This window comes from Bombina bombina, chromosome 9, assembly GCF_027579735.1.
Source record: "Bombina bombina isolate aBomBom1 chromosome 9, aBomBom1.pri, whole genome shotgun sequence".
Classification (NCBI taxonomy): Eukaryota; Metazoa; Chordata; class Amphibia; order Anura; family Bombinatoridae; genus Bombina; species Bombina bombina.
This window is the reverse complement of record NC_069507.1, coordinates 222,903,336-222,928,860: the sequence shown is the minus strand read 5'-3', so window position 1 is coordinate 222,928,860 and position 25,525 is coordinate 222,903,336. Positions and strand designations below refer to the sequence as shown.

General features: G+C 39.7%; 1 protein-coding gene across 1 annotated transcript in view; it reads right to left on the bottom strand.

Annotated features, from left to right (window-relative positions):
* PRDX3 (peroxiredoxin 3) overlaps window positions 1–25,525 on the bottom strand; it is a 72,883-nt gene that overhangs the window by 23,522 nt on the left and 23,836 nt on the right. Inside the window, exon 4 of the mRNA XM_053692666.1 lies at window positions 14,301–14,436. Within this exon, the coding sequence (XP_053548641.1) occupies window positions 14,301–14,436 (136 nt within the window). The remainder of the gene's footprint in view (window positions 1–14,300; window positions 14,437–25,525) is intronic.

The window sequence follows — 25,525 nt, the reverse complement described above, 5'->3', positions numbered from 1 at the left end:
TGTAGAGCTTCACTAATACTTGTAAGGGATTAATACAGCTACAGGAGAAAAATATCAATAGCATGGTAAGTAGTAACCTGCTACTGGAGAGATATATAAAAATTACTCCAGCTGAGCTTACTCTCGCCTCCAGGACAGCTACCAGGGTGCAGGCAAGCAAATGTACAGTCCCATAAACAGCATGCACTCACTGGATTTGTGAAAATAGTGCTTTATAGGCACACAAAAAAAAAAAAATCAGTGACGTTTCGGGGATCTCACCCCTTCATCAGACTTAAGTCACTATTTTCACAAATCCAGTGAGTGCATGAGAATATGATAGATATATATATATATACACATACACACACACACACACATACACACACACACACACACACATACATACATATACACACACTGTGAGTGGCAGAGTAGTGAGAAAACAACTGTTCTACCTTGCTGTACCCCAATCCTGCATTACATTACCTGTAAAATAAATACATTTTCTTTTATACCATTGATAATTTTCTTTAATGTGAAGGACCTACACTTTCTATCTTCATAGTGCCAAGAAATATGAATAGATCTAGTTACTCAAAAAAAAATATACCACAAGATTACTTTAAAAATTCTTAATTGCGGGGGGCGGAGCCTGGCCACGCAGGGACATGGCTGACTAATTTCTGGCTCCCATGCCCTGGGCCTAATGCAAACTTGTTTTACAAGGAGTTAGCAGTCCAAATATATTTTAAACCTTGGGTCCTGCTAAATGAGTGCTCCCCGCACGAAACCGGACTGATACCGAGACTAACTAACAGCTACATCGCATTGCCGCCACCTGAGGCCTAGCCAGCAATACTGCTACCGAACGCGCACTTTCCTGGACTGCGCTGAGAGACACAAATAGCTTACCGGAGCTTCTCCTATCCACACTGAGGCCGCGCTGATCGGCGAAACACAGAGTGAGGTCTAATCAAGGGCAAGCTAAGACCTTAGTACCGGAACGGAATTCCCCTAGCTCCACGCCGGGCCTAGAAAACAAAGCCGTCCTCCCTGCTGAACCTCCGAGGTAGGGTAAGTCAGTGTAGGCAAGGAGTAGTAGTCGAGGAATGTAATCCTACCTTGTTTGCTTTCCTGGGGGCCCAAATTAGATAAAGGCCCTAGCCACGTGGGTGTGCTACACACGCTGTCCCTGAGAAGACTGGCAGTTTCAAAAAGATATATGTGCAGCATAACCTCCCTGAATACTTCTCAGCTATAAGTCACTTACCACACAAGAGGGGTTAAATATCAGAGCCATGAGAACCGAGTGGGGCTATAAAATAAAGTAATACCACAAACTGTACCTTGGCATTACAGGGGCAGTGAGCAGCCTAGAGGAGACATAGCAGGTGATGAAGGGACGTCTCACACATGGCGACTGAGTGTTTTTGCTCACGGGCTACAGAAAAGTGGACTTAAAACCTACCACCACATATTTCACGCAATAGTTCTGTGAACAACCCAACAAATAAAATTGCAGCTGGCTCACATTAAGTGTCAGATTTTGAAAAATAACGCTCTTTTCTAAAGGGCCCCAGTCATTTTACACAATTTAACAGGGGAAGATAGGTGTACAAAGGGAATTACTCCCACTATTATCAGACACCTTTGAACATAGTGGGCCAAGAATTTGAGGTTCATTGAATCGATCTAGTACTGGACTTGTTCCCTTACTAGCAAAAGACAACACTCTACTATTTGCTTTGCCCTCCCACATATCTGCCCCAAGAGACTTTACTTCTCTCAAATTAAATCTCGCTCAATAAAAAGGTACCCACAACCAACAATGTCCCACAGGAAAAACACTAAAGGGGAGAAATGCCCTAAAAGTACTAATCTTACCAATTACCTTAAAATGGCTGTTGCGGTTCCGGACCCACTAAGCAATGAAAACCCAAGTGCTGTCCCCTCTTTAGTAATTGCTGAGTACACAACACCAGGCACACAGTTGCAAGAATTTCACAAGAAAAAACACCCAGCGCCTATTGGTATTAACCCCTAGCTCAGATAAATTGACCCCTAGTGGTCAACTAACAAACAATCGAATTTAGAATTAAATATCCAAGCGCCAACAGAAGAGGCAGGGTCTTAACTAAAATTAATTACTTGTCACTATTACAATGTTCATTCCATTTCTGGAAAAAAACAAATTAAAAAGCAATGAAAATCAGTGACTGTTACAGTAAACTATTTCCAATTTGCTGCCTTGGACTCTCCAAGTGAATACAATTTTTGAATTATAACACTTATGTGTGGAATCTCCAATCTTCTAAAATATAAAAATTCAAGTAGAATATCACATATAAGTCAATATGAACCTTACATTCCCTCATGGATCCATGTTAACAATCTAAAATTGGCTCATAGTTTAAAATGGAAATTAGGCTTTCCCCTATTTCCTTGTTAAAATATATAGGATCTTAGACTCACCTGCTAATATGATAGCAGGGATTCTCTATTAGAAGGCTGACAACCACTAAGACATCGGCTTATCTCTTATAGTTTGCACAATACCATACACTCCTAATATCTGAGCGAGTGCCGCTATGTCACAGCGGGTATCACTATTATATATACTCGTTACTTCTGGATATAAATGTAACCGAAGCTTAGGCTCATTGATAGAACTTAAGCACAGTGTCTATGATGCTGACAGATACACTTTTGTTTTCAGCGGATGGCTACTATTCCAATCGCCGTGATGCAGGTAGTGACTGAATGACTATACAAAAATAACCAAGTGCATTCAAATTTCAAAATATCAACTAAATCAACCAAATCAAAAAACTTGTGCTAACCTCTAAAACTTTGTGCGAAAAATTGTGAATAACGTGATTTGCTGTGATAACTCACTCCTTAAACATGTGTTTAACATTCAAACCTTTATAGCTCTAAAATACACAAATCTTATGGCTTTAAAAAACGCTATTTTTGTGAGTGAATCTTTGATCAGTACAATCCAAATGATAATAGATATTACGATACCGTGAAAAAGTTAATGTGAAAACGTCAATAATATAATCCTAAAAAAGTCTATATGCAGTGTCTCTTCAATATTCTGTGCGGCTAACCATGTTGCCTTAAAATTTCAAATTGAACCAATGTTAAATGTTTAGACCTTAGTCTTCAATAGCTCAGGTATGTCCCCAGATGGTGTTAATTCCCCGGACCAGTGGAGTTGCCAATCCTCCTTTTCAGTTCGTATATGTGTGTGTCTGCAATGGTGTGCGGCTCAGTTCCTTAGCTTCCCAAGTGTTTATAACGCTGCACAACTGATCCCTCTGTTGAAACAGATAAAAAATAGTGTAGATTGCAAATATCAATCCTAATGTAAGAAATACACTTACCAGCCAACGCGTTTCGGTCGTAAATCGACCTCTCTCAAGACTGGTTTTCGGTCACAAACAAAGGTGTTCTTATACCTCTTTCATCCTGACCTTAATTTTGGTCCCGGAAGTGTTTGTCATAATCCCTTCGTTTTTTATCAAATGTTTTGTTTGTCACTATGTCTATAATCAACTCTTTCTTAACTTCTATTATTATCTTCATTTTCCTTTGTTTATTCTGATTATATATTTTCATAACCCTAAATGTAAAATGGTAATAGTCTATAATTCTTGAAAAAAGGAGAAAAAACATGGAAAATTGACCAAATAACCTTCACTGAAGAAATCCAACGAATGTAGATACCAATACAAGAAAGATATCCAGAAAATTGGAATAATAAAAGGAACCCTCATTTTTCAAACCAACAAACTTGTCTACAAATAAAATAAAAAGGAATGTCTCCATAAGATAATATCTGACCTATACACTACATGGAAAATGCCATTCCATTTCTTCAATATTTTGATTTTTTTCAAAAAATTTAATTCATCTTTAATAATAATTTAAAACAAAACAACTACAAGATGATTCTGAAATTAGAAGAATATGATTTAATCCTAGTAGTCCATTTGATGCATACAATACAATATCTAAACATGATATATAAGAACTTTAAGAAAGAACCCCTCATAAAATATGGTCCCTATATGAAAATTAGCGGCCCAGTTTAGTCTTTATAAAAAACATAAGACTGAACACATTTATTGTTGGGAAAAGAACAACTGAATAGTGGAAATTACACAGAAAAACAAAAGCTGTGCAAAGTATATTTTCACTAGAAGCTCATTTTTATATATATTTTATACATAAATTTTTTCAAAAGATTCTTTTCATTCATTTTTTTCTGTACTCTAAACTTATGGTAAACCAACAATTCTTATTTCTCCAGAAATGGAAAACCACATAATTTAATTTATCAAGATAATGGGATTTTTTTCTGGGCCCCTGAGAAACCACCACGATAAAATATATAACATATATTATATCACACTGTATAACATAAAGTAAGAAAATATTAGGAAAAAGGGAATTAGATTTGGAAGACGCTGTAACAAACAAATAAGATAAGTTAGGAACAACGAAGAATAGAATGACACTAATGAAGATCAAAGGGAGGGCGATATAGAAGGAGTTAATAATATAGAAATTGTATAAGTATTAACTAAGCAAAGTAGAGTAAGATTCGCTCATACATGCATGCAAATATAGGATTGTCACTCACTGAACCTCTAATAGAAAAGTGAAGTACCATCCAGTTTTCACAATTATATTTGTATAAGATTGATATCTGTCATATATTAAAAATAAAGAGAGAAGCATTCGAATATAAGAATCATAGTGAGGTAGAGAAAGGAAAGCCTGCAAGAAAAAGCGGTGATAAAAATCCTAATGAGAATGTATGTATGAGGGTAATGATAAACCTGCTGAAAAATAACGACACTAGTCTAAAGGGGTTTTGAAAACTCGGACAAGATCTTCAAGCTGGTTACCTCAACTAGAACCAATAAGAAAAGAGATAAAATGCACACCCCCAACAAAAGCATGATACCACAACCAATGGGGATGATCAAAAATCCTACACGCCCAGAATTTGACGAATTATAAAGTTCTAAAAGATTAATAATTGGGATACTTTAATTAAAGATAAAAACATTAGGATTACACAAATTAAAAGAAAATAAAAAAGAGTAAGAGGCGACCGACTAAACTAATAAAATATTTGAAAGGCTTAGTAAACTAAAATATCATTAACCGAAGATATATGCTACAACCAATAGGGAGGATTAAAAACCACACACCCACAGAAACTGGCCAATTACGTATCACAAAAGGAACTCCGACTAGCCAATAGAAAAGACCAAAAAACGAGACAGTAAAACAAGAAATCAAAGACCTCAATATAGTAAAATATGAAAATATATAATCAGAATAAACAAAGGAAAATGAAGATAATAATAGAAGTTAAGAAAGAGTTGATTATAGACATAGTGACAAACAAAACATTTGATAAAAAACGAAGGGATTATGACAAACACTTCCGGGACCAAAATTAAGGTCAGGATGAAAGAGGTATAAGAACACCTTTGTTTGTGACCGAAAACCAGTCTTGAGAAAGGTCGATTTACGACCGAAACGCGTTGGCTGGTAAGTGTATTTCTTACATTAGGATTGATATTTGCAATCTACACTATTTTTTATCTGTTTCAACAGAGGGATCAGTTGTGCAGCGTTATAAACACTTGGGAAGCTAAGGAACTGAGCCGCACACCATTGCAGACACACACATATACGAACTGAAAAGGAGGATTGGCAACTCCACTGGTCCGGGGAATTAACACCATCTGGGGACATACCTGAGCTATTGAAGACTAAGGTCTAAACATTTAACATTGGCTCAATTTGAAATTTTAAGGCAACATGGTTAGCCGCACAGAATATTGAAGAGACACTGCATATAGACTTTTTTAGGATTATATTATTGACGTTTTCACATTAACTTTTTCACGGTATCGTAATATCTATTATCATTTGGATTGTACTGATCAAAGATTCACTCACAAAAATAGCGTTTTTTAAAGCCATAAGATTTGTGTATTTTAGAGCTATAAAGGTTTGAATGTTAAACACATGTTTAAGGAGTGAGTTATCACAGCAAATCACGTTATTCACAATTTTTCGCACAAAGTTTTAGAGGTTAGCACAAGTTTTTTGATTTTGTTGATATTTTGAAATTTGAATGCACTTGGTTATTTTTGTATAGTCATTCAGTCACTACCTGCATCACGGCGATTGGAATAGTAGCCATCCGCTGAAAACAAAAGTGTATCTGTCAGCATCATAGACACTGTGCTTAAGTTCTATCAATGAGCCTAAGCTTCGGTTACATTTATATCCAGAAGTAACGAGTATATATAATAGTGATACCCGCTGTGACATAGCGGCACTCGCTCAGATATTAGGAGTGTATGGTATTGTGCAAACTATAAGAGATAAGCCGATGTCTTAGTGGTTGTCAGCCTTCTAATAGAGACTGCCAGTATTAGACAAAGCCTAGGGTATTAAGAATCCCTGCTATCATATTAGCAGGTGAGTCTAAGATCCTATATATTTTAACAAGGAAATAGGGGAAAGCCTAATTTCCATTTTAAACTATGAGCCAATTTTAGATTGTGAACATGGATCCATGAGGGAATGTAAGGTTCATATTGACTTATATGTGATATTCTACTTGAATTTTTATATTTTAGAAGATTGGAGATTCCACACATAAGTGTTATAATTCAAAAATTGTATTCACTTGGAGAGTCCAAGGCAGCAAATTGGAAATAGTTTACTGTAACAGTCACTGATTTTCATTGCTTTTTAATTTATGTTTTTTTCCAGAAATGGAATGAACATTGTAATAAATAGTGACAAGTAATTAATTTTAGTTAAGACCCTGCCTCTTCTGTTGGCGCTTGGATATTTAATTCTAAACACAGTTGCAAGAACCGGCATCAGAAGAGGACCTTAGAGTTCATTCCACTAAAGCTGATATCAATATGGTGCTATCTGAAATGAGATCCCTATTTGGGGACCTAAAAAAGGACTTTCATCAAATTAACCAGCAGGTCCATACTCTAGAGAGAAAGCAAGATACTATACAAGCTCAGGTAACGTCCAACACCCAAAGGGCTCTAGAACAGGAATGGGACATTCAATTTTTGTTGTCTAGGGTTGAATACCTGGACAACAGAGGAAGGCGAAACAACCTTCGGATCAGGGGAGTCCCGGAGACTGTCAATAACTCGGCAATAGAAGGCTACTTACAGGATCTCTTCCGGACTATAAAAGGAACACCAAGCTCACCAGATGTCCAGATAGAGAGAGCTCACCGTGCTCTTAGACCCAGACCATCGCCAAAAGCTCCTCCATGAGATATAATCGTGAAGTTTCTAAGCTATAGGGACAAGGATACAATTTCCCAGAAAGCACGGTCCATCAAAGATCTCACACACGCTTGCATCCCGATCCAAGTATTTTCCGACCTGAGTCGCTAACATTACAGAAGAGGAGAGACAAACGGTTCTTAACCAGTGCACTCCAATCACACAAAATTCAATATAAGTGGGGCTTTCCGGTCTGCCTTATCGCTACCCGCAATGGGAAACAGGCGATATATAGAACCCAGGCGGATTTACAGGATTTTTGCAACATATTAGATATTAACATACCCCATCAGGAAGAAGAAGCAACCTTCCTAAGAGAACAGAATAAGTAGAAAATGTATTCCTTGACTTATGGGAGACCATGGACTGCTGTGAACTCCCTTTCAGGCTTTAGATAAGTGCTCTTGCATGTGGTTACTTAAGGCCTACTATTATCAATTTAGCTCTTTACTGATAGTCACAAGAAGAGATCTATGTAGCAGTAATGTGTATACCTATACCAAAAGGTACATTGCTCTACTAGTTAATAACTACCTACATTGTTGAATGTATAATGTTACCATTGTTATGCTCACACTGTTATTGGTTCCAGGTACAAGTTATGCTTCAAAAGGACATGTTTTCATAGGTACCTTGACAACTGGTAAGATAGTTAGCTCCCTATTGTTGCTTCAGTAGCCCTGACGTGTACACCTATACAATAAAGGTACGTCACGCTACTAATCAATAATAGCAGACTCTTACAGGGGAGTAGACCCTGGTGGTTGTAATGTGTTTCTCTACTCCATAACAGCACATCGGACTGCAAGTCCCTACCCATTTAAACTGATAAATTTACCATTTTTTCTTTTTATTGCGCATGTTTCAATGTTGTTACTTGATATTGATGTGAAATCTTGAGGGAAACTACAATAGAGTTACATAGTGAAAATGTTTTAGAATAGCCCTTAAAATCTGTACCATAGATAACCTTATGTTAATGTATTGTTAGCCCTAATGTGCCTACCTGGGCCAGATTGGAGTATTGCTTTACAGGTTAGCAATTATGCTAGATGTTTCACTTGTTATACTGTTATTAATGTTTACACATTGTTATTTACCCCAGGTTGCAGATCCCCATAGGGGATTTTAGTTATGCAAGGTATGTCAATCACTCACAACGTACCTTATCACTTTTCAATACCCTTGGTCTCATCTAAAGACTTTCTAATCTGGACATGTTGTGCTCCTTCCTTTCACTTTTTACCTCTTTTCTCTACTTGCATTAGGCGCAGGGATACATATCCCACACTTTTCCTTATCTCTTTACCTTTCCCACCTAGACTGCGGTCCTCGGCTGTTCGCTGTTAGCAGTGGCTTGACCGACTATCGCTTACCCTTACCACTTTTTGGATAAATTTCCAGAAAACTAATTCCCCTCTATCTACCCTACTCTCTACTTTTTCCCTTCTCTTACTCTATAACTTTTTCTTGTCTCCTACATCCCCCTCCTTCCCCCCCACCCTCTTCTGTCTCCTCCCCCCTTCTTTTTTTTTTTCTCTCTCTCTTCTCCTCCCTAATCCTCCCAAATATGACAACACACGGGATACAAACTCTGTCCTTCATGACACTAAATACTAAGGGCCTAAATATCCCAGAAAAACGCTCCCACTTAATTAGAGATGTTACTCGAGCACACTGTGACATCATATTTTTACAAGAGACGCATTTTCGCAGGGGCAGGGAACCGGTTTGGTTCAACCCTAAATTCCCAACCACCTTTTTCGCTTCTGGGTCCTCAAAGAAAAATGGAGTAGGTATATTTATAAAACACTCTTCCCCTTTTTCCCCCTCTCTCATAGAAAGAGACCCTGAGGGTCGCTATCTTATAGTAATAGGCACACTTCATAATAGGCTTGTTACCCTTGTTAACGCATATTTTCCTAATCAGCACCAGAACAAATTTATGAATTCCCTTACTAACAAAATCCTTGAGCTCCGAAAAGGAGCCTTGATATTGGGAGGGGACTTTAATGTCCCACTTAACCCTATCTTGTACACCTCTAAAATGACAGCCTCAGTCACTAACAAAACTCTTCGACAGTGTAATGCCAGACTGGAAGAATTGGCGGTTCACGACACATGGCGCACCTTATACCCCACTAAACGAGACTACACCTTTTATTCCCATCCACACGAGGTATACTCAAGGATCGATTAATTTTTCACGGACCAACTGACTCTCGCAGGGGTTACAAACACTCAGATACTCCCCATTACCTGGTCCGATCACGCCCCAGTTGTTTGCAAGATAAAATGGCCTTCAGCACCAGATAGACCATTTATCTGGAGGTTTGATGACTTCTTACTGAATAACCAAGTGATTAAAACTCAAATCACTACAAAACTGCTGGAATATTTTCAAAACAATGAAAACGGGAAGTGCCGGACCATGTTATTTGGGAGGCACATAAATGTGTGATCAGAGGCGAACTAATACAACAGAAAGCTTTCCAATCTAAACAGCTTAGACTTAGATATACAGACCTCCTTAAACAGATATACGACTTGGAAGCTAGACACAAGGCAACACCTACAGACACACTAATCAAACAGGACCTTCTTCAAGCTAGGAAAGAAATACAGGACATACACTCTAGGGAACACCAAATAGCTGCACTGAAACAAAAATACTATGAGTTTGGAGACAAAGCTGGCAAGCTTTTGGCGAGAGCCCTAAAGAGGAGACAATCCAAATCTCACATTCACTCCATATTAAACCACCATAACCAATCTTGCTCAGACAGTCCTGCTATAGCTGAGGTACTTAGATCCTATTACCAAAATTTGTACAATCTTCGGAGAGATGAGGTTTCTCCCCAAAACATGGAGGAGACACCGCCGCGGTCCCCTATTGACACCTACCTGGAATCTTTAACTCTCGCGGCCCTTTCCGAGGAGGAAAGAGAGAGCTTAGATGCAAACATCTCAGTGGAAGAAGTGGTCAAGACTATAGAAAGCTTACCAGCAGGCAAATGCCCGGGTCCAGAAGGTTTCAGTGTGAAATACTATAAAATCTTTAAAGATGTACTGTCCCCCCGCCTAGCCTCCCTGTTTAACAACATCGGGAACACCCAGGACTTTCCCCCAACCATGCTCTTAGCACACGTCACAACTATCCCAAAACCGGCAAAGTCAACGGATCATTTCCGTCCTCAATGCAGACCTGAAAATTTTTGCAAAAATCTTATCGTCGAGGTTAAATAAATTCCTTCCACAGCTAATATCTCCCGATCAGGTGGGATTTGTCCCAGGCAGAGAGGCCAGGGACAACACCATAAAAGCAGCCCTGTTAGTAAACTATGCGCAACTAAACAACATCCCGTCGGTACTTATATCGACGGACGCAGAGAAGGCCTTTGACAGGGTCAATTGGAGCTTTCTCAGAGCTGTCCTATTAAAAATGAATTTTGGTCAAACTTTTATACAAAAAAAATCTTCTCCCTATACTCGAGCCCAACCGCACAAGTAAAAATCAACATCTTATTTGACCCTTTTAAAATCTCAAATGGAACACGTCAGGGCTGTCCCTTATCCCCCTTGTCGTTTGCCCTTTCAATAGAAATACTAGCACAAAAGATTCGGGATAACCATAAAATCTCTGGCATTAAGATAAGAGACCAGGAACATAAGGTCTCGCTATATACGGACGATATTCTCCTCTCGGTCACTGACCCGATAACCTCAATCCCAGAGATACTTCGAGAATTTGAAGAATACGGTAGAGTGTCCAATTTTCACTTGAACCAAGCAAAATCAGAAATTCTAAACATTAACTTACCCCAAACGGACTTATGCCGCTTATCAGATATTTGCAAATTAGGGGTTAAAACGCGAGCACTCGAATATTTAGGGATTAACCTAAATTACACTCACCTATCACAATCAATATTAGGCGACCTCTCATCATGGAAAAACAAGAAAATTTCCTGGTTGGGTAGGATTGGGGTTGTGAAAATGAACATCCTTCCTAGGATTCTATACTATCTTCAGACTCTTCCGACCCCATTCCCTAACCAGTATCTACCAACATTTCAGAGACAACTAGAGGAATATATATGGGGAAGTACCAGACCAAGGGTTCCCAGGAACACATTATACTTACCCAAAGAGAGAGGTGGACTAGGCATTCCGAACCTGTTACTTTATAAAAAAGCTATTAATCTCCAACATCAGGTAGAATGGTGTGCCAACTCTAAAGATAAAAGGTGGGTCCAAATAGGACAGGCTGTTTTGGGCATACAAAACGTGGGCACATTGGGATGGATCTCAAACAAAAATAGACCTAAACTTATTGGTCAATACCCACTAATGAGGGAATTTTTCTTGCAATGGGATAGAACACTAGTTGAACACCCACATATCTCTTCTAACCCCTCACCTCTTACGCCTTTCATACATAATCCAGACATCCCATTCTCTAAAACGGTCCAGCCAACCCTTGACAAGACAGTTAGACCAGACTATGTTTTATAGGCTACTATCAAATAAAAAACTCAAAAACTTGGGAGAATTATCGGAGTTGGGTTTGAACATTTCGTGTTTTTTTCATAGACAGCTCCAACACTACTTGTCCACACATAAAAGGGCAGACAGCATTTCTAGACAACCGAGTCAGTTGGAATCATTTTGCCTGCTAACCCATGCTCCTTCACATTTAATATCAATTACGTATAAACTGCTGATATCCCACAAGGATTGTTATATACCTACCTTTGTTAGACAATGGAACGGTGAGTTAGATCGCCCCCTCACAGACTCCGAATGGCAGAAAATATACCACAACAAGGCTTCGATCTCGGCCAGAACCCTAGAATCCAACTATAAATACTTGTCCCGGTGGTATCTTACACCAGACAAGATTAAAAAAATATACAAGAGATCTGATGGTAGGTGCTGGATGGGCTGTGGGGAGGCTGGGACCATCCTCCATATTTGGTGGACCTGTGATTTGATAACTCCGTTCTGGAGTGCTATACTGGACATAATGGACTCTAAACTAAACATTACACTACGCAGAAATCCAGACCTCCTACTGTTCCATGGACTGCCCAAACTGACAGAGAAACCCAAAAAATATCTCCTGTACCTAATGTTAAACAGTGCGAAAGCCCTCATTCCCAAAAACTGGAAATCAGATAGAATCCCTCAGACCGCTGATTGGGAATCACAAGTAGATAGACATTTGTCATTAGAAAGATTTCGATATATGAGGGACGATAGAATTGAAATCCACGAATATATGAAAGAAATCTGGAGACCACTGATTAGATGAGCCCTGGGTACCTTACCCTTCTCAGTGTTAACACATGACCTAGCCTTTCACCCCCCCCTTTTTTTTCCCCCCTTCCATTGATGAAAACCCTCCCTTCCCCTTCTCTCTTTTTTCCCCACTCTTATCTTTCTCTTTATCTCTTCATCTCTCTTTCTTTACTTCTTTTTCCTCTCACGACGAGCTCTGTAATTTCCGTTGCACGTCATAATTTAATGTCAGCGGGGATACTTGATGTTTACTTTCAATACAGTATAATTATACCTATATACTCAGGTAATACTAAGTGGATTTTACAACAGACATCCATATGTTGAACATAAGTGAGAAATTAATGTGTCCCAGGCACAAGCAGTATGGACATGATACAAAGAACCCTGGATAAATATGAGTCGTTTAGATATTTGTTTTCAGAAATGTAGCAAACGACATATTGGAAAAATCTCACTTTGTAATATTGTTTGATTGTATTTTCGCTGACATCCATGTCTGTGTATTGTATTATGTTAACTCTCAAAGTTTCTTTAAAAATGAAAAGAAAAAAAAAAAAAGTCTTAATTGCAAACATTTTTATTACATTACTTTTTTCTGCCTTTGATACCATAAGAGGGTGCATATAAATATGTTCATATTTATAATACTATCTAAACCTGCAGGAAATTGTCGTTGGGGACATTATTGTGCCTTTACTCTATTTTAAATTATAGGAGCAACTGGTTATAGTGGAAGATTGAAGTATTTCCAATTTCTGATAACTTTGGCTGTTTATTTTATATTATAGCAACACAATGAACATCTATTTTAAGGGAAGTAAAGGGTAGGGGGCAAATGATGTGCATCTAAATTACAGGATAAAGTCAACACCTCAGCATTCACTTATTATTGAGTGTAAAGTATTTAAAAGGACATTCTAATACCAAAAAATACGTCAGCATTTAAGTTTATGATGGGGGAATTCTATTCCTAAATTACACAGACAGACAATGTCATGCTGTTTCTAATAAGGTTTTAAATTTTGTTCTTGAATAAAATTTAAAAAAAAAAAAAATATATATATATATATATATATATATATATATATATATATATATATATATATATATATATATATATATATATATATATATATATATATATATCTTTAAAGGGACAGTCTAGTCAAAATTAAACTTTCATGGTTCAGATAGGGCATGCAATTTTAAATAACTTTCCAATGTACTTTTATCATAAAATGTGCTTTGTTCTATTGGTATTTGTATTTGAAAGCTAAACCTAGCTAGGCTCTTATGCTTTCTAAGCCCTTAAATGCTGCCTCTTATCTCAGTGCATTTTGACAGTTTTTCACAGCTAGACAGAGCTAGTAAATGTGTGTCAGCATTGATTGGCTAAAATGCACGTCTGTCAAAAGAACTGAAATAAGGGAGTCTGCAGAGGCAACAAGTATATTAATATAACTGGTGTTGGTTATGCAAAACTGGGGAATGACTAATAAAAGGGATTATCTATCTTTTTAAAGAATCTACATTTTGGAGTAGACTGTCCCTTTAAATTAGCAGTTATCATCCGTCAGTTTTATAAACAGAATGTGTTTTCATATGAGTCGTGTTGACACACAATAATCTTGCACATTGCCCCTGGCTTCATATTACCTTTCTAGGCGTGTTCGTCCAGGCTAGATGACAGAAGTGAGAGTCCACAGACACAGCGACCACCTCACAGTTTACATCATGGAATTCATTGGCTTTATCACTAAAAGCTACAATCTCTGTAGGGCACACAAAAGTACTGGAAACAGATAAAAATACAAAGATTATAAAATGTATCTCACCCAACAAAATAAAAACTGCAGGGAATCTACAGTAACAATAAAAGTAGTTGTCATAAATTACAGTTTGAACCACATGCAGTGTTTCTGGTTCCAAATGAAAGTACAGAGTATACAGTATAGAACAAAAATATTCAGTGCAACAAAATGGTTTGTGATCATTAGATTTTGACTAAAGAAATGTCATCAACTTGGCTGTTAAATGTGTGTTAATTCATAAGATGTATACTTCCTTGAAGCTTCTTTGTGGCCTGGTCAGCCATGAATTACACAAAAATGGAATACAGTCATACATAGGGTTAAGAGGTTTAGATATATAAAAAGGAATGTATTGTTTAGCCCTGATGAAGTGCCATGTGAGGTGCGAAACGCGTAGGCTGTTTTCCTTCTATGTGCTGACTTTTTGGCTTTGCATCATGTACAAAATGTTATGGATATGCAATAAAAGTTATGTTTTAATTAATCCCCTCATCTTTTAGGACTACCTTTGTTAAAATAAGAAAAGCAATGGTTACTACCTTTTGAAAATGTATGTATGTATGTATGTATATATCTTATAAATGCAATCAAGGGGTATTTAAGATTAAATATTACTGGACAACATTTTGCCACCAAATAGATAAGAAGGTAAAGGAAGGCCTCTTAGTTATCAAAAAATCCCCCAGAATGTATGCATTCATAAGATATTAAAGTATTTAAATCATACATCAATCATTCTTAGGGGAAAAATTGTCATAGTTTTAAAAAACAAAAAAAAACAAAAAAAACATAATTTATGCTTACCTGATTAATGTATTTCTCTTGTAGTGTATCCAGTCCACGGATCATCCATTACTTGTGGGATATTCTCCTTCCCAACAGGAAGTTGCAAGAGGATCACCCACAGCAGAGCTGCTATATAGCTCCTCCCCTCACTGCCATATCCAGTCATTCGACCGAAACAAGACGAGAAAGGAGAAACCATAGGGTGCAGTGGTGACTGTAGTTTAATTAAAATTTAGACCTGCCTTAAAAGGACAGGGCGGGCCGTGGACTGGATACACTACAAGAGAAATAAATTTATCAGGTAAGCATACATTATGTTTTCTCTTGTTAAGTGTATCCAGTCCATGGATCATCCATTACTTGTGGGATACCAATACCAAAGCTAAAGTACACTGATGATGGGAGGGACAAGGCAGGAACCACTGCCTGTAGAACCTTTCTCCCAAAAACAGCCTCAGAAGAAGCAAAAGTGTCAAATTTGTAAAATTTTGAAAAGGTGTGAAGCGAAGACCAAGTCGCAGCCTTGCAAATCTGTTCAACAGAGGCCTCATTTTTAAAGGCCCAGGTGGAAGTCACAGCTCTAGTAGAATGAGCTGTAATCCTTTCAGGGGGCTGCTGTCCAGCAGTCTCATAGGCTAAGCGTATTATGCTCCGAAGCCAAAAGGAGAGAGAGGTTGCCGAAGCTTTTTGACCTCTCCTCTGTCCAGAGTAAACGACAAACAGGGCAGATGTTTGACAAAAATCTTTAGTAGCCTGTAAGTAAATCTTCAAGGCACGGACTACGTCCAGATTATGCAAAAGACGTTCCTTCTTTGAAGAAGGATTAGGACACAATGATGGAACAACAATCTCTTGATTGATATTCCTGTTAGAAACCACCTTAGGTAAAAACCCAGGTTTGGTACGCAGAACTACCTTGTCTGAATGAAAAATCAGATAAGGAGAATCACAATGTAAGGCAGATAACTCAGAGACTCTTCGAGCCGAGGAAATAGCCATCAAAAACAGAACTTCCCAAGATAAAAGTTTAATATCAATGGAATGAAGGGGTTCAAACGGAACTCCCTGAAGAACTTTAAGAACCAAGTTTAAGATCCACGGGGGGAGCAACAGTTTTAAACACAGGCTTAATCCTAACCAAAGCCTGACAAAATGCCTGGACGTCTGGAACTTCTGCCAGACGCTTGTGCAAAAGAATAGACAGAGCAGAGATCTGTCCTTTTAAAGAACTAGCTGATAAGCCTTTGTCCAAACCCTCTTGGAGAAAGGACAATATCCTAGGAATCCTAACCTTACTCCATGAGTAACTCTTGGATTCACACCAATAAAGATATTTACATCATATCTTATGGTAGATTTTCCTGGTGACAGGCTTCAGAGCCTGTATTAAGGTATCAATGACTGACTCGGAGAAGCCACGCCTTGATAGAATCAAGCGTTCAATCTCCATGCAGTCAGTCTCAGAGAAATTAGATTTGGATGATTGAAAGGACCTTGTATTAGAAGGTCCTGCCTCAGAGGCAGAGTCCATGGTGGAAGAGATGACATGTCCACTAGGTCTGCATACCAGGTCCTGCGTGGCCACGCAGGCGCTATCAGAATCACAGATGCTCTCTCCTGTTTGATTTTGGCAATCAGTCGAGGGAGCAGAGGAAACGGTGGAAACACATAGGCCAGGTTGAAGAACCAAGGAGCTGCTAGAGCATCTATCAGCATTGCTCCCGGGTCCCTGGACCTGGATCCGTAACAAGGAAGCTTGGCGTTCTGGCGAGATGCCATGAGATCCAGTTCTGGTTTGCCCCAACGATGGACCAGTTGAGCAAACACCTCCGGATGGAGTTCCCACTCCCCCGGATGGAAAGTCTGACGACTTAGAAAATCCACCTCCCAGTTCTCTACGCCTGGAATGTGGATCGCTGACAGGTGGCAAGAGTGAGAGACTGCCCAGCGAATTATCTTTGAGACTTCTAACATCGCTAGGGAACTCCTGGTTCCCCCTTGATGGTTGATGTAAGCCACAGTCGTGATGTTGTCCGACTGAAATCTGATGAACCTCAGTGTTGCTAACTGAGGCCAAGCTAGAAGAGCATTGAATATTGCTCTTAACTCCAGAATATTTATTGGGAGGAGTTTCTCCTCCTGAGTCCACGATCCCTGAGCCTTCAGGGAGTTCCAGACTGCGCCCCAACCTAGAAGGCTGGCATCTGTTACAATCGTCCAATCTGGCCTGCGAAAGGTCATACCCTTGGACAGATGGACCCGAGAAAGGGACCCGAGAAAGCCACCAGAGAAGAGAATCTCTGGTCTCTTGATCCAGATTTAGTAGAGGGGACAAATCTGAGTAATCCCCATTCCACTGACTTAGCATGCATAATTGCAGCGGTCTGAGATGCAGGCGCGCAAATGGCACTATGTCCATTGCCGCTACCATTAAGCCGATTACTTCCATGCACTGAGCCACTGACAGGCGTGGAATGGAATGAAGGACACGGCAAGCATTTAGAAGTTTTGATAACCTGGACTCCGTCAGGTAAATTTTCATCTCTACAGAATCTATAAGAGTCCCTAGGAAGGAAACTCTTGTGAGTGGTGATAGAGAACTCTCTTCCACGTTCACTTTCCACCCATGCGACCTCAGAAATGCCAGAACTATTTCTGTATGAGACTTGGCAATTTGAAAGCTTGACGCCTGTATCAGGATGTCGTCTAGATACGGAGCCACCGCTATGCCTTGCGGTCTTAAAACCGCCAGAAGTGAGCCCAGAACCTTTGTAAAAATTCTCGGGGCAGTGGCCAACCCGAAGGGAAGAGCTACAAATTGGTAATGCCTGTCTAGAAAGGCAAACCTTAGGAACCGATGATCTTTGTGAATCGGTATGTGAAGGTAGGCATCCTTTAAGTCCACTGTGGTCATGTACTGACCCTCTTGGATCATGGGTAGGATGGTCCGAATAGTTTCCATTTTGAATGATGGAACTCTGAGGAATTTGTTTAAGATCTTTAGATCCAAGATTGGTCTTAAGGTTCCCTCTTTCTTGGGAACGACAGATTTGAATAAAATCCCTGTCCCTGTTCTGTCCGCGGAACTGGATGGATCACTCCCATTACTAGGAGGTCTTGCACACAGCTTAGGAATGCCTCTTTCTTTATCTGGTTTGCTGATAACCTTGAAAGATAAAATCTCCCTTGTGGAGGAGAAGCTTTGAAGTCCAGAAGATATCCCTGAGATATGATCTCCAACGCCCAGGGATCCTGAACATCTCTTGCCCACGCCTGGGCGAAGAGATAAAATCTGCCTCCCACTAGATCCGTTTCCGGATAGGGGGCCGTTCCTTCATGCTGTCTTGGGGGCAGCAGCAGGCTTTCTGACCTGCTTGCCCTTGTTCCAGGACTGGTTAGGTTTCCAGGCCTATCTGGAATGAGCAACAGTTCCCTCTTGTTTTAAAGCGGAGGAAGTTGATGCTGCTCCTGCCTTGAAATTTTGAAAGGCGCGAAAATTAGACTGTTTGGCCTTTGATTTGGCCCTGTCCTGAGGAAGGGTATGACCCTTGCCTCCAGTAATGTCAGCAATAATTTCCTTCAAGCCAGGCCCTAATAAGATCTGCCCCTTGAAAGGAATGTTGAGTAATTTAGACTTTGAAGTCACGTCAGCTGACCAGGATTTAAGCCATAGCGCCCTACGCGCCTGGATGGCGAATCCGGAATTCTTAGCCGTTAGTTTAGTCAAATGAACAATGGCATCAGAAACAAATGAGTTAGCTAGCTTAAGCGTTCTAAGCTTGTCAATAATTTCATTCAATGGAGCTGTCTGGATGGTCTCTTCCAGGGCCTCAAACCAGAATGCCGCCGCAGCAGTGACAGGCGCAATGCATGCAAGGGGCTGTAAAATAAAACCTTGTTGAATAAACATTTTCTTAAGGTAACCCTCCAATTTTTTATCCATTGGATCTGAAAAAGCACAACTGTCCTCAACCGGGATAGTGGTACGCTTTGCTAAAGTAGAAACTGCTCCCTCCACCTTAGGGACCGTCATAATTCCCGTGTAGTGGCGTCTATTGGAAACATTTTTCTAAATATAGGTGGGGAAAAGGGCACACCGGGTCTATCCCACTCCTTGCTAATAATTTCTGTAAGCCTTTTAGGTATAGGAAAAATGTCAGTACACACCGGCACCGCATAGTATCTATCCAGCCTACACAATTTCTCTGGAATTGCAACTGTGTTACAGTCATTCAGAGCAGCTAATACCTCCCCAAGCAATACACGGAGGTTCTCAAGCTTAAATTTAAAATTAGAAATCTCTGAATCAGGTTTTCCCGAGTCAGAGATGTCACCCACATACTGAAGCTCTCCGTCCTCATGTTTTGCATATCATGACGCAGTATCAGACATGGCTCTAACAGCATTTGCGCGCTCTGTATCTCTCCTAACCCCAGAGCTATCGCGCTTGCCTCTTAATTCAGGCAATCTAGATAATACCTCTGACAGGGTATTATTCATGATTGCAGCCATGTCCTGCAAGGTAATCGCTATGGGCGACCCTGATGTAATTGGCGCCATATTAGCGTGCGTCCCCTGAGCGGGAGGCGAAGGGTCTGACACGTGGGGAGAGTTAGTCGCCATAACTTCCCCCTCGACAGAACCCTCTGGTGATAATTCTTTTATAGATAAAGACTGATCTTTACTGTTTAAGGTGAAATCAATACATTTAGTACACATTCTCCTATGGGGCTCCACCATGGCTTTCAAACATAATGAACAAGTAGGTTCCTCTGTGTCAGACATGTTTAAACAGACTAGCAATGAGACTAGCAAGCTTGGAAAACACTTTAAAACAAGTTTACAAGCAATATAAAAAACGTTACTGCGCCTTTAAGAAACACAAATTTTCCCAAATTTTGAAATAACAGTGAAAAAATGCAGTTACACTAACAAAATTTTTACAGTGTATGTAATAAGTTAGCAGAGCATTGCACCCACTTGCAAATGGATGATTAACCCCTTAATACCAAAAACGGAATAACAAATGACAAAAACGTTTTTTAAACAGTCACAACAACTGCCACAGCTCTACTGTGGCTTTTTACCTCCCTCAATACGACTTTTGAAGCCTTTTGAGCCCTTCAGAGAAGTCCTGGATCATGCAGGAAGAAGCTGGATGTCTGTGTCTGTAATTTTTGCTGTGGCAAAAAAAAACGCCAAAATAGGCCCTCCCACTCCTATTACAACAGTGGGAAGCCTCAGGGAACTGTTTCTAGGCAAAATTCAAGCCAGCCATGTGGAAAAAACTAGGCCCCAATAAGTTTTATCACCAAACATATGTAAAAAATGATTAAACATGCCAGCAAACGTTTAAAATACACTTTTATAAGAGTATGTATCTCTATTAATAAGCCTGATACCAGTCGCTATCACTGCATTTAAGGCTTTACTTACATTACTTCGGTATCAGCAGCATTTTCTAGCAAATTCCATCCCTAGAAAAATATTTTAACTGCACATACCTTATTGCAGGAAAACCTGCACGCTATTCCCCCTCTGAAGTTACCTCACTCCTCAGAATATGTGAGAGCAGCAAAGGATCTTAGTTACTTCTGCTAAGATCATAGAAAACGCAGGCAGATTCTTCTTCTAAATACTGCCTGAGATAAACAGTACACTCCGGTACCATTTAAAACTAACAAACTTTTGATTGAAGAAATAAACTAAGTATAAAACACCACAGTCCTCTTACGACCTCCATCTTAGTTGAGAGTTGCAAGAGAATGACTGGATATGGCAGCGAGGGGAGGAGCTATATAGCAGCTCTGCTGTGGGTGATCCTCTTGCAACTTCCTGTTGGGAGGGAGAATATCCCACAAGTAATGGATGATCCGTGGACTGGATACACTTAACAAGAGAAATAGATAATCCCTTTATTATCCATTCCCCAGTTTTGCACAGCCAACATGGTTATATTAATATACTTTTTACCGCTGTGATTACCTTGTATCTAAGCCCTCTTGACAGCCCCCTGATCACATGACTTATTATCTATTGAATTGCATTTTAGCCAATTAGTGCAGTGTCAGCCACAACTTCTCGGGACAGAGCAGGTTATATATATATGGCACACATGAACTAGCAGTCTCTTGTTGTGATAAGCTAATAAAAAACGTGATAAGAGGCTGTCTGTAGTGGCTTAGAAATAGGCAGAAATTTAGAGGTTTAAAGGTTATAAAGTATTACTATAACAATGTTGGTTGTGCAAAGCTGGGGAACGAGAAGTAAAAGCATTATCTATATTTTTAAACAATAACAATTTTGGTGTTGACTGTCCCTTTAATCATATTCACATACTCCGATTTGGAATTCTTTCAGAGAATGACATGGACTGTACTAGTCATAATGTGTACATTTTTTAGAAAATACTTTACCAATGTGCAATATTAGATATAACTCAGCACGACTGGCATTTGGTTTTTTGTATCAAGGAATTTCTCTACTAAGCTCCTTATCAGCTGTAAAGGCCATGGACATAAAGCCAGAGCTAATAGTAAAGTCAGCCAAGATAAAGATATATGCAGGGAACTCCCTTGTCTCACTGACCGTGGCACAGATAAAAATAGACCAATGTCAACCAAGGCTGTAATGACAGTAACTCCCCGTAACGCCAGATATCTTCTACTTTCCACTAGTGAAAGAACCCTCAAAGCAATAGTTCTGCAAATGTTACAAAATAATTTACAACGTATGTAGTGATATAAAAAAAAAATACATACACAGCAAGTCCAGCACTCACTTACAAGCTCTCAGCTAAGATTAAAAGAAAAACTGGAAGAGTTAATTACCGCATCTTGCCAAATGGTTCAAGCTCAGGTACCACATCAAGGTCTCTTCCAAAACCTGGGTCCCTTATACAGCCATACAAATGCATGCTTTCAATCAAACAAACTGGGAACAAGTCAGGGTTCACAGACTTATGTAATCACCCTAGACATATACAAAACACGGAAAGGGGACTGCTCTCTCAGACCGGACCGGGTACACATCCCATGACCCTGCAACATGCTCAGCCCTGGGTGCTCAATAGCACTCTCAGGAAGCTGTGCCGTCTTCCAGTTTGCTTTTAATCTTAGTTGAGAGCTTGTAAGAGAGTGCTGGACTTGCTGTGTGATGTATTCATTTATTTTGTAATTTTCCCTATGGGTCTTGCACCCAGGCTTGTCTGGGGTTAACTGCCTGTGACTCTGGAGACAGTACAGCTTCCTGAGAGTGAAATTGAGCACCCAGGGCTGAGCATGTTGCAGGGTCATGGGATGTGTACCCGGTCCGGTCTGAGAGAGCAGTCCCCTTCCGCGTTTTTGTATATGTCTAGGGTGATTACATAAGTCTGTGAACCCTGACTTGTTCCCAGTTTGTTTGATTGAAAGTATGCATTTGTATGGCTGTATTAGGAACCCAGGTTTTGGAAGAGACCTTGACGTGGTGCGTGGGCTTGTCCCATTTGGCCAGATGCGGTAACTAACTCTTCCAGTTTTGCTTTTAATCTTAGCTGAGAGCTTGTAAGCGAGTGCTGGACTTGCTGTGTGTATTGTATTCATTTATTTTGTAATTATTTTCCTTATGGGCCTTGCACCCAGGCTTGTCTGGGGTTAACTGCCTGTGACTCTGGAGACAGCACAACTTCCTGAGAGTGCTATTGAGCACCGAGGGCTGAGCATGTTGCAGGCACTGGTTCCCTTTAAGGTGCGCGGTAGGGCGGCCGCGCACCTTCCCTCTCGGTGTAGCGCAGCCAGCACATCAGGCCGCGCAACACCGGAGGCTAAGACACTGACTCCTGCTGTGACTGTCTCCACTCTACTTATGCGCTTCTCTCAGTCGGTGGGCAGAGGCTAACCTAACACACTGCTGTGCACATCTGTGAGGGTTATTGTTATTTCTAATTCCTTCTGCCCTGAGATGCCTGCGCAGTGATGGAGTATGCAGAGTTAGCCAGGTCTGCAGCTGAGAAATTGTTATCGTACAGCAAAGATCAGAGCGGATGGAAACTCTGCAAGAGAACTGTGAGTGAATCACACGATCTGATAGTGTAACCGTGTGTTTGGCTAACAAGCTGATGTGTGTTTTCTTGTGCCAAACTTATGTCACAACGTCTTATGCTGTTATTTATGTATTACTCTTACTGGTTTTGCGATATACTGTGATGTGTTGCATGGGGCATCTGTGTTAAGCAGCTCATGGGATCCACTGAATTAAGTTATAGTCTCTCACTCTATGCTATATTCTATTCTAGAGAGATAAACTTTGCAGTGCTAGTGTCCGATCATCTCACATACTGTGCTCTGTAATGACTCTTTTTTAATTGGAGTAGTGCCTTGTTTATCTCTCCGTAGTATCAGAGCTATATTAATTCAATGTAACTTGTAGTCATTACAGAGCACAGTATGTGAGATGATCGGACAGCACTGCAAAGTTTTATCTCTCTAGAATAGAATATAGCATAGAGTGAGAGACTATAATTTAATTCAGCGGATCCCATGAGCTGCTTAACACTGATGCCCCATGCAACACATCACAGTATATCGCAAAACCAGTAAGAGACTTGAGTAATACATAAATAACAGCTTACATACAATGTCATATCTTATCACACACAAAGTCACAAAACTCAGAGTGCAGTCATATTTAACAGAATTAAACAGAAGACGTTGTGACATACGTTTGGCACAAGAAAACACACATCAGCTTGTTAGTCAAACACACGGTTACACTATCAGATCGTGTTGATTCACTCACAGTTCTCTTGCAGAGTTTCCAGCCGCTCTGATCTTTGCTGTAAGATAACAATTTCTCAGCTGCAGACCTGGCTAACTCTGCATACTCCATCACTGCGCAGGCAGGGGCGGATTGACCAGGCACTGCTGCTGCAGAATAAATACTTTTTTAAAATATTCATATATATTTAATTTTTAATAAAAATGTAAAAACAAATTTATACTTTTACTTTCTGTGTTAGGGGCTTGTTGGGGCATCAGTCATGCAGACTGTCAGTAGTATTTGACAGCGGGCGGCATTTCAGTGCATGACTGAGTTGAGTTAGTGCACTGTGTGAGACCTGACAGACCACTCCTGTCCTGAGCTGTATTATATTACTGTTTTTTGTCTGTCTGGTTCTCACACAGAGTTCACTACGTTCCATCAACCCCTCCTCCGGTCTCTGTGTTATCACAGCGTTACGGTGGATGACCAGAGGGTCAGGTGGTTATTGAGGAGAGGAAGTGGCTGGGACACTCTGGCAGTTCAGTAATTTAGCACACCACGCTTGTTTAGCTCCACCCCTCACCGTGGTGACTGACTATACAGTAAAGCTTGAATTTGAGAAGACTCAGTCCCAGGCCCAGCAGCACTAATTAAAAGAAGGTAGGATGGCTGGCTCTCCAGCAAATATTTAATGTGGACGATTACTTACTTTACATATCATCTACCCAGGAATTAAATTAGATTTACACACACTTTTCTTTTTGTATATTTGTATAGCAACTGAGCTATTGAAGCATCTGAAATAAGTATTTCAGATGCTTCAATAGCTCAGTTGCTATACAAATATACAAAAAAAATGTGTGTGTAAATCTAATTTAAGTTATTAGCAATGACAAAAAGGCACATGTAAAAAATCCATATAAATCTGTGCATTGGTATATGTAATGGTAACTGACTGTGCTAATAGAAATGCACCACTCTTCTATCCAGTATAACATACACAGTAATATATTTGCAACTAAGGTTTTCAGGTTTGTAGTTCAATGGCCTTGTTATATTACATTACTCTATATAATTGCATAATAATACAGTCCCCTCTGAGGTCTTTAGGTGCAGACAAACAACTGAAATATATATTAAAGGGAAATAGAGCACAAACTAGAATTCTCCATAACACGTTTACTAATGCTTAATAAAACACAAAAAATAAAATGTATTTCCATAATTTATTTTGCCCCCTTTTCAATCTTAAAATATTTATTATGCAGCACATTTTATTTAGATTAAGTTTGGCACACATATGATAATTTATAATATAACTGTTTTCTAAATAAAATGTGTTCTGCATAAATAAATATATTTTTATTGAATTGCAACACATTTTAAGTAGTTCCAAAATGTCATCACATTATACCCTTGCAGGCTTCAGAGCATTTGGCATTCAGGGGCCAATCAGTGCACAGATCAGGAACCTCTGAACTGTGCACTAATGGGCACCACCTGAATGCCAAATGCTCTGAAACCTCTATTCACCCTCTATCT